This window comes from Mus pahari, chromosome 4 (assembly GCF_900095145.1).
Source record: "Mus pahari chromosome 4, PAHARI_EIJ_v1.1, whole genome shotgun sequence".
Lineage (NCBI taxonomy): Eukaryota > Metazoa > Chordata > Mammalia > Rodentia > Muridae > Mus > Mus pahari.
In genome coordinates this window covers 19,648,249-19,665,347 of record NC_034593.1, presented here as the reverse complement: position 1 = coordinate 19,665,347, position 17,099 = coordinate 19,648,249, and the positions used below count along the sequence as shown (strand labels likewise).

The window sequence follows — 17,099 nt, the reverse complement described above, 5'->3', positions numbered from 1 at the left end:
TAAAATAAAATAAAAGTTTAAGAAAGAAAAAAAGGGAGGAGGAGGAGGAGGAGGAGGAGGAGGAAGAGGAGGAAGAGGAGGAGGAGGAGAGAACCAATATTCCTCACTTATAAAGTTGAGACTCTGAAATTCCTGTGAGTGATAACATGATTCAGTAACATAGACCTGAATTCATAGTGCAATCAGAGCCATAGATAGCATACCCTTTCCTCCAATCAATCCTCTTAGACTAACAAACTAGTTGGCATTCAAAGCTCTAGGAAATCACTTTACCAGTGCCCTCTCACTGTATTTGAAGATTCTATCATAGAACTGTCATAGGAAAGTCAGACTCTACCTCATGTTTTAAAATCAATCTACTTGAGCCATTTATTTATCTTCCTTGTAAAATAAAACTTTAGCAACAAAGAAAGCTTTGAAATATCATTCTGCTTCTAATATTACTCACAGACAATATCTTTTTATTTTTACTTAAAACATATAGTTTAATATAATACTTGGCACAATGAGGTAAACCAATATTATGAAATCATGCAATATATAGAGTCTGTTTCTGAAGAAGTCACAGTCCATTCCACTACAAATATATGGAATGCTTCACAAATTTGCATGTCATCCTTGTACAGAGGCCATGCTAATTTCCTCTGTATCATTCTAATTTTAGTATATGTGTTGCCAAAGCGAGCATGACAAGATCTTTTTTTTTATTGAGTTAAAATACCATTAGAAACATCAAAGTCAGTGAATCAAGTCAGTCATCTTTAACAAGCTATTGTAAATATACCCACATACAAATAACCATAAATATGTAATGGTCGACTTATTGCACATATACATGAATATATGTCATATGTTTATGATTATATATTGTTAATTTCTTGAATTATTAAAGGGAAATAAATAACATTATACAAAATCCTTTTCTTTTTGTAATTATTCTTTCTGTGAAGATAAAAGATTAATTCAGCTCTGTAGAAGTAAGATTTACAGCTTGCTGCTATAAGCCAGACATGCTAGTTTTTTAATAAAACATTAGTCTAACATCACTATTTCCTATCTGGACCATAGTGTTGGTTAACAAGATATTCCACACTCAAGAGTACTTAACAACAAATCTCTATTTCTCATTATATTTAGGTCCTTGTTAATAAGACTTGAGATACCATGGTTCATCTCAAAAATGAAGTGTAATGTTTAATTTTATTTTTATGAATTAATTATTATTTATTTACATATAATAGGCTGCAGGAGCAGGTAAGTAGTTAAGATTACTGGCTGTGCTTTAGAGGATCTGAGTTCTGAGTTCAGATCCTCACACAGTGACCTGTAAATCCAGCTACTGGGGACACACTCTTCTATCCTTTTCCACATTTATATGTACATATGTACATACATACATACATACATACATACATACATAACAATGTAATCTTCAGACACACTGTTAAAAATAAATCACTTATTGATCAAAAGTTTTAAAACATTTATTTTCTACATCAATGTTTTCAGAGTTACCATGTAGATCTGAAGCTGCCCCAAACTAATTTTTACACTGGAAAAATCCAACTTGTTACTACATTTCCTTTTATGTCTATGTTATTTACCTGACTTTGGACAGTAGGAATGTAAGAGAAATAACATTCTGAAGAATAGACTTATTTTTAAATGTACAAACATACATTTAATATATGTTCATATTTAAATGTGTGTTTATGTACAGAACACACAGGCACCTTCCTTCTGTTTATAAGTTGGTGTAGTGTGTAGGTGGTACAGACATGTTCATTTATGTGCGTGAGCTTATTTATAGAATTGTGGATGTCAGGAATAGATGCCAGATGTCCTCCTACCTCGTCCTCTCCATCACGACACTGAACATGGATTTCATTAATATGCTGAGGCTGACAGGCTAATGAGCTCCAACAGCCCTGTGTCTCAGAATCATAAGCCTGGGGTTACAGATCTCCTGCTCTGACTGGTTTTTATTGGGTGCTGGGTATCTGAAGCAAGGCTCTCATACTTGAACAGAAAGCATTTTACCTACTAACTAATCTCAGCTCTTCAAATTTATTTTATTGATCCAAACTTATATTAGCCTAAAATTTCTTTTTTAGTTCAACTCGGATTTGCTTTATTTTTCTTACAAAAGTATAAGAATATGTAAAAACAAAATGTGCTAGCATCTGAATTTAATAGAAATGGCAATAAAAAATTTGTGGCTGTCTTATCTAAATTAATATGATTTGTTTCAGACTATAGAAAGTATGGATATTGTTGATATTTCTATTAGAAGAAATGTCTGCATTTCCTAAAGAGAGATTTATCTGTTATGCTACTCTTTTCTTTTTTATTTTTCTTTTTTCTTTCTCTTCTTTTTTCTTTTTTTCTTTAACTTTATAACAGCCTAAATTATCTAAGAAGTGGTAACCCAACTGAGAAAATACCTATATAAGATTGGCCTGTATGCAGCTATGTGGGGTATTTTCCTAATTAATAGTCAATGTAGGAGCACCCTGTCAGCTCTCTGTGCTTCAGCTCCCACCCCTTGCTCAGGAATCAAGGTGGAAAGCAGAAGCCCTCCATTGTCTCTTCATCAATTCCTGCCTTCAGGTCTATGCTCTGTTTGATCTCCTGGCTCAGCCTCCCACAATGCTGGTATGTGATCATTATGTGTGTGTAAGCAAAAGGAACCTTGTTCTTCCCAAGTTGCTATTGGTCATAATCTTTAGCACAGCACTGAAAAACAAATTATGGCATGTGGAGTGTCATTTTAAAGTCTTCTGCTGTTGTATTACTTTTACTCACTGGAGTGGTATGACACTTTAAGGAGGTCATGTGCTTGAGTAGTATAAACATAAGTTTAAGTAACAATTATATGATCAGAAATAATAAATATCTATAGTTGTCTTTATAATATAAAATTTCCATGGCATTTTGAAATTCAAATGTATTATTTAAAGGAAATAAGCTATGCCATTTCCTTGCCAGTCAGAGCACAGCTATTTTATTTTACAGAGAACTTTCGGGGTTAAAGGAACCATTAATGATTCCTCCAAAAAGGACATATTTCAAAAAATATAGTGTTTTGGAATTTAGAAAGCAATTTTGTTTATATTTGGTTCATCAAATATGTATCAAGTGAAAAATAAAATGCTAGAGAAAATATGTAGATTTTTAAATTTTATAATAAACCTATAATATTTTATATAATGGAGTACTACTCAGCTATTAAAAACAATGAATTTATGAAATTCTTGGGCAAATGGATGTATCTGGAGGATATCATCCTTAGTGAGGTAACCCAATCACAACCTAATCGGCCATCATTAGGAAGAGAAGCCCCTTGGTCTTGCAAACGTTATATGACCCAGAACAGGGGAAGGCCAGGGCCAAGAAGTGGGAGTGGGTGGGTAGGGGAGCAGGGGCAGGGCGAGGGTATGGGGAACTTTCGGGATAGCATTTGAAATGTAAATTAAGAAAATTTAAAAAAAGAACAAAAAAAAGAAAGGAAAAATTTAAATGAACTAGAAAGTTTACTATGCATAGGTATATTTGCCTTTATATTTATAGATGCATGTATAAAATAAACATTATAGATTCATCTATTTAATATGTATATTTTTGTTATACATTTATATTTGTATTTCATATAAATATTTGTTATGTACTATATACTCATATAACATATATTAATGGTTATGTATTTACATATATATGTTGTTTGTTTGTTTGTTTGTTTGTTTGTTTTTTCAAGACAGGGTTGCTCTGTGTAGCCCTGTACATATATATGTTTGTACCTATATGTAATTATATATTTTCTTAAGTAAAAGGATTTAAGCCTTTCATTTTATATGTTATCATAGACTCACTTCTTTGAAATTTTTCTAGAAATGTTTTGATGTTTATGTGGTGAATGGCTGCACCATTACTTGGCCCAGGTACCGTTCCCCCTGCGGAAGATAGATTTCACTGAAAAATTATTAGTGTGTAATGAGTCTAAAAGTGGTAGTGAGGATACCATGCAGAGATCCATCATGGTGAGGAGTTAATATCTATATCTGCATTACACCCTAATTGATGGCTCTGCCTGATGCTTGAAAAGCGTTAAATTGCTGATGTGTGTGTGATGGAATGCCTATTGTCAGGCTAGAGATGAAAACTTGCTCTCGCCCTTGCAGTTCGTTTCTAAATGATTCATAGAGAGATGACTTTGAATGTTGATATTAGAGGTCAGAATTAGAATTCTCACAGTTCTGTCATAGCTCTCATGTGCCAGGTCTTTGTGGAGATAAGCCATGTTTTACATTCAATACTAAAAAAAAAAAAAAAAAAAAATGGAGGGAGGGAGGGAGAGAACAATTCTTATTCAGTATCTTATTCAGTAAAATGTGAGAAAAATCTAGATAACTTTATTGAGACCAACTGGACAAATTCATCAAATGTATTTGAGTTTAAGATTTAAAGACATCTAGGAAGATAAACAGAGAGAGGTGAGAAGCGAAGGCTTGAGGGTGTAAATAGATCACAGGATATGACATCCTTCAAAGAAAATGCCCCCTGAAACATTTACAGAGAAAAGAAAATAGCCTTTGAGGGAAGGTATGGAAGGGCAAGGAGGGCATGGAGGGATGAAGAGGGCAGGGAAGGGCGAGGAGGCTGGGGAAGGGAGGAAGTGAGAATGGGAGTCAGCAGTTAGGTGCAAGAAGGCAGGACAAAGCATGGTGGATCTCATGCAGTAGCAATATACTAACAAATAAGTGATATTTTAACTAAAAAAAAGAATTATGTCCTTTGGGATGTTTATAGGTTATGTTAAAATAAATTGACCTGTGGGATAATAGTCATTAGTTTTTCACCTAATTTGTAGTCATATTTTATATGAAAGCTCAGGTTATTGTGAAGGATTAGTTCCTAAAACTGGCCTTACACTGTCTGAATGAGGAATTCAGTTTTGGATTCTGGTTCACTCAATAGCATGGCAGAGTGAATTCTACATTCCTTCAGCTGTCTTTGAAATTTTCAGACTATATTATATTTTCTCTTAATATTTCATTTACACAAGGTATTTTTGGTGTCTGCCTCAATTTCTTAATCAAACATCACTTAAGATGTCTGAAAAATTGCCACTAACCTGATATGTCACCATCTGGGTATTCTGAATTTACAAAATCAGAAAGCAAGTACATAGTTTGCATTGTGAAAAAACAAACAAACAAACAAACAAACAAAACCAACCACCTTCATGCAAATGTCCGAGTCTTAATTGCTTGGGAAAAATTATATTAGAAAATAGTCAAGAGTTTAAGAGGTGAGTGAAAGAAAAACATAGTACATGGAACCATTGGTGATGCTCTAGTTCCTACCAAACAATAACTGCATGATGATGGCCCATATATCATGATTTTGTTTTGATATAGAGACTTTATTAGTTTCTTCTCTCATCATTGTGATCAAATCTCTGACAAGAAACAACTTAAAAGGAGAATGATTTATTGTAGTTCATTGTTCAAGGACATCTAATCCATCAAAATGGGGAAGTCTTTCCAGCTAGGGTCTCTGTGGCAGGAGGAGCTTGCTGCACGACTCTTTACATCTCTGTGGATCAGGAGGAAGTGCGAGCAGAAATGAGGCGGGGCTATAATCCCCAAATAACATGTCTGCATCTCAATGATTACTGGCTTGGCCACAAATACAGAAAGTTCTACAGCTGTCTGTGTCTGTGGGGGACAATTCCTACTCATACCATAGTGTGGACCAAATGTAAATTAAGTAAACTGACAAAGAAAACTATAGTGTGTATGTATGGCTATTTTATGATCTTTTCCCGTTATTCATGATATCTAACAGAATTATATATTTATGCCATAATGTGTAGTTCAATTTTTAACTTCAACCTTTTTCATTTCTAATTTTTACCTCTAAATCTAGAAATATCATCTCCAATTATTTAAATAAAATTTACAAGCAGTAGATAAGTCTAAGTTCTGCTTGTTCCCATGCTCATCTCATAGATTGGAACCCTGGGTTGCAATAGATAAGCTCAGGTTCAGGCTGCTGCCAGGCTCCCATAGATGGGAGGCCTAGGTCACAGAGAATCTGTGAGCATTTCTCAGTGCTCTTTTCGCTTTGTCTTGGTATCTGTGGCATGTGATCATCCTTGGCTAGCTTATCATTCTAAGACCTGCAAAAGTAACTTTACACACACTGTTTAAGCCTTTGAAATATTTTCCCTGTCTAGGTTCCTGCTTCACATTCCTCTCCTTTTGATACAACTACAAAGGCAGCTGGTCCGAAGGGTGTCAGATTCACTGAAATGGGAGTTATCCACAATGTGGGCTCTGGGGATTGTTCTTGGAGCTTCCATAAAAGCAGCTAGTGCTCTTAAGTGTTGTGAGAAATATTAAAAAGAATGGCAAGTTCCCACGCTATACCGGGCAACTCTGCCCCGCCAACCCTGCTGCCTCCACAGCTAGCCCCATGCAGCAACTGATGACAGTCTTCCCATCTCTGGTTCACTTGCCTCAGAGCTGTAGTTCCTTCACAGCCATAACCCCCCTGTGGTCTGTGGTCCCAAATTCCAGTAACTCAGTAAATCAAAACTCTAGAAACTTATAATTAATCAGTCAGATTTCTATAGCAATAAATTCTCAATTCATAACATGCCCACACAATAATTTCAGAGCCAATTTATAATGATACAAGCTGTCCACCTAGATTAGAAAAGTTATCGTAATTATTCTATCCTTTATGATATTTATAGCTACCTGTGTCTATTTAAAGCCAAACAGAATATGGATCACCTTCCTCTTGATCCATCTTTCTTCTTCCTCCCTACATGTCTCCTCTGTCTGTCTCTGCAGCTCTTCTCTACAGCTCCCCATTCCCGGTCCAATCACAGACTTCTTGCTGTGTTAATATTTAAATTGATTGGACAGTGAAAATTCTGCTATACTTAAATTCTGAGACATGGCTCCCACCCTAAGAGTATACATTCTTAAATAATTACTTTAATTGTTCTGTGACCCAAATATGTGGTATCTTCTTCAATAGGGGCTAACTCTCCAACTATAGAGGTAGCCAAGAGTAATGTCAATAACCTACAATGTCTGGGTTTCTGGGGACCTCACAGGCTAACAACTTAAAAAGAAATAATCCCGGCACTGGGCTTGGTATTTGTTAACCTTTGGTGTCTAATAGCAGTTTGTTAACTGCTATACTACACTATAACCCTTTTGTTATAGGATAACTTTAAATTCTTTGTTTGCATCTCTCTCTCTCTCTCTCTCTCTCTCTCTCTCTCTCTCTCTCTCTCTCTCTCTCTCTCTGTGTGTGTGTAAGCTTCAACAGAAGTAAATTCCCATATGACATTTTTCAAGAGGTCTTTATTGCTCATTACCACATCCTGAATATTTCCTTCACCTCCAACTCATTTAACCCTTCAAGTTCCAATACCCTCCTCTTTCTGCTTTATATCACCACATTATATCTCTCCATCCCTGCATGTGCTTCCCTTGTGGTCTCTCACATGTTCCATGAATGCTATGGGTATTCCACAAGAATCACACATATCTAAATATTTAAAACTAACCTCCACATATGAGGAGAAAAAGAAAAAAAGGTAAAATTTGTCATTTTGGATCTGTGTTATTTATCTCAGTGGAACCTCTAACTGGGAACATAACTGTAGCTAAGAGCACATGACTAGGTGGGTCATATGTCGTAGGAGAGAACGCACTACTATCATTCTACTAAATTAATATCATAGCAAAATAACTTTAATAACTTATAATGATGCAATATAAGTGATTAGATATTAGTGGATCTCTCAATCCTCATCTGAGAATCTTCTTGTTGCAATAGATAATTGATAGAGACTTACTGTCAAATGAAGAAATTAAAAAAAAAAATTGTAGTATTCAGGCCTAATTGGTAACTTGAAGTATACCTTCTTCTGTCAAGGTATTAGGATCATGGAGGAAGAAGGACCATAAAAGCTGTAAAAGCCACAGGCTGTGTCTGATAGCAATAAAGCAATTTTATAAACTGTTCCATACATGATCACTCAGCAGGTATGACAGTATGCATAGAATCTATACAAGTTCAAGCCAGACAAAATCTCAGCTTTCAATCTTGGAGGCTAGCATACCTAACTGAGGACTTTTAATTACAAGTGCGAGTCAGGTTTTTTTTTTAAGGCATTATGACCTCTCCCTCTGTAGAAGCATGATCTTCACCCAAGAGTAACAGTGTGAACAAACAGACAAAGAAGCTAGAAGTGCATGGGGATCATGAAGCTGGGTGAGCAAGAACGAGGAAAGGATTTATAAAATATCCAGGTAGACAAAGGAACATGATCAAAATACATTACTGGAAATTCTCAAGGAGTTAAGACAAGTATTAAATAATAAGAACAAATCTTTAAAAAACATTTCTTTATAGATTCTATTAGGACAATTCAGCACATTTTATTTGTTCCTGTATGTGTTGGATGCATTTGTCTCCTATGATTGATTGTCTTGTCCCATGTGGGGACAGTGACCCATTTATCTTTACCTTTGTTGCCTCTCCTGACGACTAATATAAATGAGCTTCTCTGTTTGGGGTCAGTTGTTGATAAGAATGAATCTTATTTGATAAAGCAGCAAATGTGATTTTTAGAATTGTATTTTATTGGACATGATTGAATATAAAGTTATGTGTAATATTTCTAAAAATTCAGAGCATTTTTATTGTTTGGGTCTCTGTTAGCCAACCTGTGAAAGGGCAGAATTTGGTGGTTGATGCTATCTTTTCTCGTGTAGTCCTGGTTTTTATCTTTTTTTGTTATACTTGATTTGTCATGACTATCATTAAGAATTAACTTAGCAATCATCAATTGATCTTTGTGCTTTACTCCTCCCACTGTATACTAGAGATACAGAAATGTCATAAAGCATGGTGAAGGACCTCAACATCTAGCTAAGATGACATCTAGTGCACAGAGTGTAAACAGGGTGGACATCACAAAACTTAAACAATAATGAATGCTATAGTGGCTAACAGAACTGAGTTCATTTACTGTTAATAGTAAATAACTGTACTACAGGTCATAGTGAATGATCATCCAAAACTGCAAAAGAGAAAAATGTCCATCTGCCCCTCACAAGGTTATGAAACTAAGCCCTCTCAAGCTGCTGAAGTGTTTGAACCTTGGACACACAGCATCCTGGATTTTTACTTAAAGTTCACTGAACTGTGATAGTTCATGTCATAGGACCTGGGAGTACCCATTTCCTGTTAGATAGTTTAAAATTTTCCAGTACTTTCTTTTTCCTAAGGCATGACTATGTAGGTGCACTATCTTTTACTTCTTAGAGTTCTATAGAACTTATACTGCTTTATCTTTGATGCCTCTTCTAATCTTAGGATTGTTTTCAGAAGCAGCTGAAGTGTTCATAACCACCCCAAGGTCTTTTATCCTATTCTGCTCTTAAGAAATCAAGACAGTGCTTCACTGCATCTGTCTGTAAATTGTTTAATGTTGTTTTGAAACATGGCTAAAATTGGCTTCACTGTTCCACATTATGTACATTTGTGTACTCCTGTCACTCTCTGCAACTGCAGAGATTTTCTCTTTCTCTCTCTCTCTCTCTCTCTCTCTCTCTCTCTCTCTCTCTCTCTCTCTCTNTGTGTGTGTGTGTGTGTGTGTGTTTGTGTAGTTTTTATACTTTTCTATAGGCTTTTACTATATATTTTCAAATTTTATTGTTTATATTACAACAGCAAAGTATAATGAATAAGGGTTCTACCTCTCCTCTAGCTCTCTACCCAGTACCCAGTAGAGGTAGTGGTAGAGAAAAGTTATTAGTATATGAGTAAAGTGGACTTGTTCAGCAATAGTTCTTTCAGAGTGAGCTCGATCTTCTTTGGCAGCAGTTCATTCCCATGGCAAACACCAACTATATATAACTCAGCAGCTGCCTACCAGTCCTGTGGGCAGGCAGATTTCCCAGAGGATCCTCAGTTTCAGTCCAGTCCCCTAGGTATGCAGACACCACACACAAACCAGCAGCTATATTTCAGTCCTGAAGAAATCACAAGGCTTGCTAACCAGCCTGAGGCAAGGCCACAGAAGGAACAACTGTTGCACGAACCTCAAGAACAGTTCTTTGCCATGTTTCTCTCTGTCATCACTACTAGTGGAGCTCAACAATGCTATGGAAAGCTATGCAATACATGTATGTCTTTAGTGAAGAATAGTGAAGCAAAGCAAATCAAACCAATGCTCAGTGCTCCTATTTTCTGTGGGGTCATATTTATATTCCTTCATCAAGTGTGCTTTCACATGTCTGCTGTATTAAAACATGTGTGTGTGTGTGTGTGTGTGTGTGTGTGTGTGTGTGTGTGTGTGTGCTATGTGGATGTGGAGTTGTACATGCACACATGTGCACATACATGTGAAGGACAGAGGTCAATGCCTGGCATTATAACTTGCTCTTTTCATTGAGACAGGATAGGAAGCATGCATATTTATCTAAGATACATGTCTATCAACCCCAGGAATTCTGTGTCAAGTCTCCAGTGTTAGGATGACAGATGCTTGCATCACCACATTCAGCCCTCTAGCCTGAATATTGGAGTTTGAACATGCACCCTTGTGTTTGAGATCTGTCCTGAACCATCTGTCCAGACACTGATCATTAAAGTTTTATATACCCAAATAGGCTTTCTTGTTTTATATTTTTGTTTTTACTTTTAATTTTGAAGAAAAACTGCTTATTTTAACAAAGCACAATTTTCATTTTCTTTTAATTCCATAGGTAAAAAGATGGCTTATCAGAAGGTGAAGGCAGATCTAAGAAACTCAGGACATTCACAGTACTTAGACAATGATGAACTCCAAGCCACTGCCCTTGATTTAGAGTGGGATATGGAGAAGGAACTGGAAGAGCCGGGCTTTGACCAGTTTCAACCAGATAGTGCTGAGCATCAGAACTTGGGGCACTCTGAGACTTTAGACCTCCATCTTGATTCCATTCAACCAGCAACGTCACCCAAAGGAAGATTCCAGAGACTTCAAGAGGAGTCTGACGGTGGGACCCACTACACAAGATCTGCACCAAAGAACAACCACTGCAGCTTTTGCTACATGTTAAAAATACTGTGCATAGCTACCACCCTATTTATTTTTGGAATTATAATAGGTTATTATGCACACATGAATTGTCCTTCTGATGCCTCACCATCAGGAACAAATAACCCTCAGTTATACCAAGATATTCTGAAGACAATCAAAGCAGAAGACATAAAGAAATCCTTCAGGTAGGTGTAGAGAAATGAATGTCATTGGGATGTATTTCCTGGGAAGTACATCTAAGAAGACAGCCTGAACAGGATGCATGCATAAGTAAGTTTTTTTAAGTGGATGGACACAACCTTCACCAGGAGTAGAAACTTCTGGAAGGATTCACAGATTAAGATTTATGGTTCTGGGTTCTGCAATATCCATTTATGATAAAGCTTTATAAACTGATAATGGTAACTATCACCACAATGTTTCTAGCCTTTTCTTTTCCTCCATTTGAAAAACATTATTAGACAATGTTGAGAGACAAAGACAGTTTGAAACCTAGGTAATAAAAAATTATGATATTTTTCATATGGTTAAAAATTGTAATGGCATCAAAATGAAATCAGTCTTTGTATGGGATGAGATAACTGCCATAAGTTATTCATGGGAACATTAGGAGTTGTTGACACCTCACAGTTCTTGCCTTTTAAGTAGCCACTGTCTGTTTAAACACACGAGATTCCCCCTACAAGACAGTCCAAAAAGATCCTCTCTACTAAGGGTTATTTAATGAATGGCTGTGGGAGCAGCACACATTGTTTGTTTAATTGAAAGGTAATAAATCCTTCTTATGGAGGACTTAATCTGAGTTGTTAGAAAGAGCTCCAATGTCACTCAATTGACAACTTGATGATTGTGTTTTGTTATTGGCGCAAACTGAGTTGTAAATGACTTCCTAGTTTATATACATAGTAAAATGGCTGAAGAAGAAAAACATTTCAAGAAATTTAGGAGAAACAAACAGCCCTTTTGTTGTTTGTACATAGATAGCATCTAGCAATATTGTTTTCCCCAGAATGTTTGTTGTGGACCACTGTGATTTATGACTGCAGATTTGCTGGCAAGTATGCACTTCCAGTGATCTTCCAGGGAAATCATACACTGAGGATGTATGGTGCACAGTAATGCTCTTGAATTCCAATACTCTTCCCGAATACATATCTAAGAGACATATGGGAACACAGATCCTCTGCACAGCTTGTCTGGATTTTGCTGTTGCTTAAACATTCCTGGAAGTGTAATGGGCAGGTGATAGATAATGCTTTCCATTATATTGTCTAATATAAAATTTCTATATTGAATTGAGCTAAATTTGTTTTATAAAGATCTATTGTGTCAGTTGTGAGTTGACCTAAGGAGCAGGATATTCCTTGAATATTTCAAGCAATGAATACTCATATTTTATTCTATTTTGTGTGTTGTGTGGGTTTCAGAGGATGCAGAACTCTTCATTATTTCCCCATCTTTCTCTTTGAGACAGTGTGCCTCTCATTGAGACTGGTGTTTTTATACGTAGTTAATTGACCAGATTGCTTCAGATGTCTTTCCCCTTTCTTCTTCCCATTGCTGAGATTACAGCTGTCACTTGTACTCATGTCTGGCTTTTACATGGATGCTAGGGCTAGAACTCAAATCCTTGTTTTTGAAAGGCAGGGACTTTATTGATTAACCACCACTCCAGCCCCCAAACAGTAGATACTCAATGTAGGCCTGTTATTCCATCAGTGAAGAACAATGTACATCACAGTACAAAGCCACCACCACACCTAGGAAAATAAACTGGGGGAAAGTGATGATTTCTACAACTACCCATGCAGGCAGGTTACAACCTCAGTTGGAGACACTGAGCACATCACATCTAGAGGGGCTGAGAAGTACAGTGTCCCACCTTCTTCCTGCCCCTTGGAGTCCTAGCAGCTTTTCTAATAGCTGAAGCCAGAGAGAGGATAACTTTGAACCTGAGAAACTTCTTGTACACAGTCAGAGGCTGGGGCAAGGAGGGAATAAGTCTTTCAAAAGCAGATATCTCTGGCAGAGGGATGCTAATTTACAAAGACAACAGGTAAAATAGAACCTTATGAAGCGGCATTTGCTTCATCAAGGACATCCAGGCTATATTGTAAGGGACCCATGGAATTGATTTGTTTTACCATAAAAATTAGTTACATTCTCTCTCTTTTAGTTTTCATCAATTTATTCACTTTGCATCCTGATCACAGACCTCTTACCTGTTTGATCCTTATAACCCTCCTCCCCCCATTCCTCTCCTACTCTTTTCAGAGAAGGGGAAGACCTGATGGGCACCAATCCACCCTGGCACAGCAAGTTGCAGCAGGACTAAGGGCATCCTCTTCCACTTTGCCAGATAAAGCAGCCCAGCTAAGCGAAATGGATTCAAAGTTACGTAACAGACTAAGAGATAGACCTTTCTTCATATGGAGGCCGATATGCACATCTGCTAAAAATGTGTAGGGGTCCTAGGTACATACCATGCATGTTCTTTGGTTGGTGGTCCAGTCTCTCTGAGCCCCCTGGGTCACAGGTTAGTTGGTTTTGTTGGTCTTCTTGTGGTGTCCTTGGCCCTTCTGTCATCTTTAATCTGTCCACTCACTCTTTCACAAGACTCCCTGTGCTCCACCTAATGTTTGCATCAGTGGCTGAATGAAGCCTCTCAGAGGACAGTTATGCTAGGCTCCCATCTTCAAGCATAACAAAGTATCATTAATAGTGTCAGGGGTTATATTTCTCCTATGGGATAGGTCTCAAGTTGGGTCAGTCATTGCTTGGCTGTCCCCTCAATCTATTAATGAATACAAAAATTTCTTTCTCCCCAAAACAATTAACTCTCTACAAAACTTGAGGGAAATGAAAAGGCTCAGGCCACCCATGACATAATGTTAATGGGCTTCACCTCATGTATGCCAGCACCACACTGCTTTTATTACTATAGCATGGTAATACAATTTGAAATCAGGTGTATTGATCATTTCAGCAGTCATTTTATTAGTCACAATTGTTGTTGCTATCCTGGGATTTTTGTGTTTACATACGAAGCTGAAATTTTTTCTTTCAGTGTCTGTGAAAAATTATGTTGGAATATTGATGAGGATTGTTTTAAGTCTGTAAATTCCTTTTGATGGCTATTTCATTATATTAACCCTGAACATGTTATTGAATTAAAATTTTTCTTTGCCTTTTGAAAATCCAGAAGCCATGAAATATAGAATGAAAAGGGAGACATGGTATACTCTAATTATCTCTCATGTTAATTTTATTTTTGGTAAGTCTAAGGGCAATATATACAAATGTTATAATTTTCTTTAAAATTCCTTTCACCTTTACCTATGGGTAAACAAAGTTGAATTGTGTCACATATATTTTGATAACTACTTTAGAAGTATCTTTAAATAAATATATTTAGAGCAATGTTTCAGGTGAACAAATGTAAGTATAAATAGTTACAGTAACATATTGCTTGGTATTAAGTGCTATAGGTGAGAGGAATTATCTTACTCCACTCCTGTTAAGGGTATGTTTAAGTTCTTCCAAACATTCGTAGAGATAAATGTTTGTGTGCTTATTTAATTATTCTTTTCCCCATAAATTCCTGGAAACAAATAATCACTTCAGAGAGTTTAATTTAGTTGTTTACTTTGTGTTATGAAACTGCTTTGCAGAACTCCCAGCCTTCTAGGCCCTCATTACTGTTTGTTTTTGATAGACCAACAATAATGTTACCATTTTTCATATGTTAATTGACTTTATTTGCATTTCTTTTTGCTTATATGAGCTATTTTTTTAAAAAAAAAATCTGCCCTTACCCAAGATTTTATGTTTACAAATAAAATAGTATAATAGAAAAAAAAAGAATGCAGTGTATATAACCCTTTTCTGAGGTTATTTTATAGACACATTTCCCTTTTTTATTTGCTCTTCTTTTTCATAGTATAACCTGAATTAAGTTTCTTTGCTCTCCTTTCTACCAGTCTCTCTACATACCTCTCCTTTCCTCTAGATTCATCCCCCCTTCTGTCTTCATCCAATCATAAAAGACCACATCTCCATGGATATCAACTAAATACAGCACAGCAAGTTACATTAAGGCTGAATGAGACAACCCAGTAGGAAGAAACAGATCCCAAACGAGGCAGAGACAGTCCCTGCCGCCACTATTGTGATTTTTCACAAGAACACAGATTTACTTAGTCATAGAGATATTCAGAGGGGTGAGGTCAGACCCATACAGGCTTCCTGATCTCTAGGAGTCGGCTTGAGTTCTGGTCAGCTGATCAGTATATCAGGTTTTCCCTGTGGTGTCCTTACCCTTCCGGGTCTTCCAACCCATCATAACCCTGCTCCACAGGAGTCCTCAAGCTCCACCTAATATTTTTCTTTAGGACTACACATCTGTTCCCATCATTTGGTGGATGAAGTCTCTCTGGACTCTCCTCAAATGAGGATTATGCTAGGCTCTGGTCCCAGCACATTTTGCAAGCATGATAAACTACAGGTCTGAGGTTTTGTGACTGGGTTCATGTTCCAATCCTTCCACTTGAGGCTTTTCCTGTTTAAAATAGTATGGCCAATAGATCTCTCATCCTAGGAAGATTAATGTCACACTTTGCCAGGGTATCCCGCAACAGCAGCAGCAGCAATGCTGACAGCTGCCCACACTCCAGTACTTCGAAGCCCCAGATGTAAGAAGCCTGGTTTCTGTATGAATTGCCATTTTATGATGTAACATGAGAATGTAAAGAGCTTTGCGGCTCTGCTGTCCTTTTACTTTTCCCAGTCTCCTTGTTACAATACCTACTGTCTTTCCTGTGTTCAGTCCTCATAACTGCCATCACCCCCTCCTCTTTCTACTCTAAATCTATTCACTTCATCACTGAGAAACATATCATTAAACGTTTTCCATAATATTCACAACTACACATGTCCATTTATAAATGAAATTAGAAAATATCATTCATGAAGAGCCATGAGTTAAGGTCTGGGTCATCAAAGAGCTAATAAGAATTTGGTGTTAGAGGTATAGTTCTCCTTCGACTCCTAGGAGGCTAGGGATCTGTTTCCTGTGTTTGTACAAAGGACTGCGTATGCTCTTGTTTGCCACACCTCTTCACAATCTGTAGCATTACTGTGCGCTTCTTGTTCTTCCCATGTCATTCTAATTTTAATTGATTTTCTTCCACCCTTCTTTTTCTGTTCCTTTTCTTTTTTCTTTCTGTCTTTCATCAGAGAAGATGATAGCAGGAAAGTTGGGATAAAGAAGTAAACATAAAGGTACTGCTATTTTGCTATTTTAATTAAGTCAAATATCTAAGTGTATAACCAATGTCATAAGTCAATCTATGCAAATGGTAAGTGAGTAAAACAGAAAAAAAAAAACAGAACAAAAAAAAACCTCTGATGGCTTCTCATGGAGGTAATTAGCTATTCTACAATTGAGCCCTCCACATTACAAATGTGCATTATCTTAAATTTAATCAAAAAAAGAAGGCATAGAATATGGTAATTTAGTTATGCAGAGAACCTCATTACACTGACTTTTACATAAGGCATTGAATAACATAGAATTGTTTAGAGTCATGCAGAATTACATTACTATTTTTAACTGATTAGATATAACTTGCAGTTGAGAGTTAAAGTCCCAGCTAATCCTCAGGTAAGTTAGGATTCTTGAAAGCAGAGATTTTGCCTACAATGCCTTCCATTTGACCTACTTAAATACTGGCTGCCTAGAAGGTCTGATCCAGGTGCCAGGTATGTCAGCCTTTGTGTTGATGGCCATCACCATCCCCAACACATGCCCCACCTCTGCAACTCCATGCACTTGAACTACTTAGAACTGTACTACTTTCTATAGTGGAGGAAAGAAAGTACATTTCATACATTGAGAATTTTTGACAGGATTTCAATAAATCTTCCTAAAGCACATAGAACTAGCCCATGGCTGCCCTTGATAAATCTTCATTTCCTGTGTATT

The 17,099-nt window shown here is 36.7% G+C and overlaps 1 protein-coding gene and 1 non-coding gene across 2 annotated transcripts in view; one reads left to right on the top strand and one right to left on the bottom strand.

Annotated features, from left to right (window-relative positions):
- Positions 1 to 17,099, top strand: part of Naaladl2 (N-acetylated alpha-linked acidic dipeptidase like 2) — a 686,844-nt gene that overhangs the window by 5,349 nt on the left and 664,396 nt on the right. The window contains exon 2 of the mRNA XM_029538072.1: positions 10,800 to 11,301. Within this exon, the coding sequence (XP_029393932.1) occupies positions 10,800 to 11,301 (502 nt within the window). The remainder of the gene's footprint in view (positions 1 to 10,799; positions 11,302 to 17,099) is intronic.
- On the bottom strand, positions 582 to 688 carry LOC115063997. Its single transcript, XR_003843837.1, has one exon. It is a non-coding gene; the product is annotated as a U6 spliceosomal RNA (small nuclear RNA).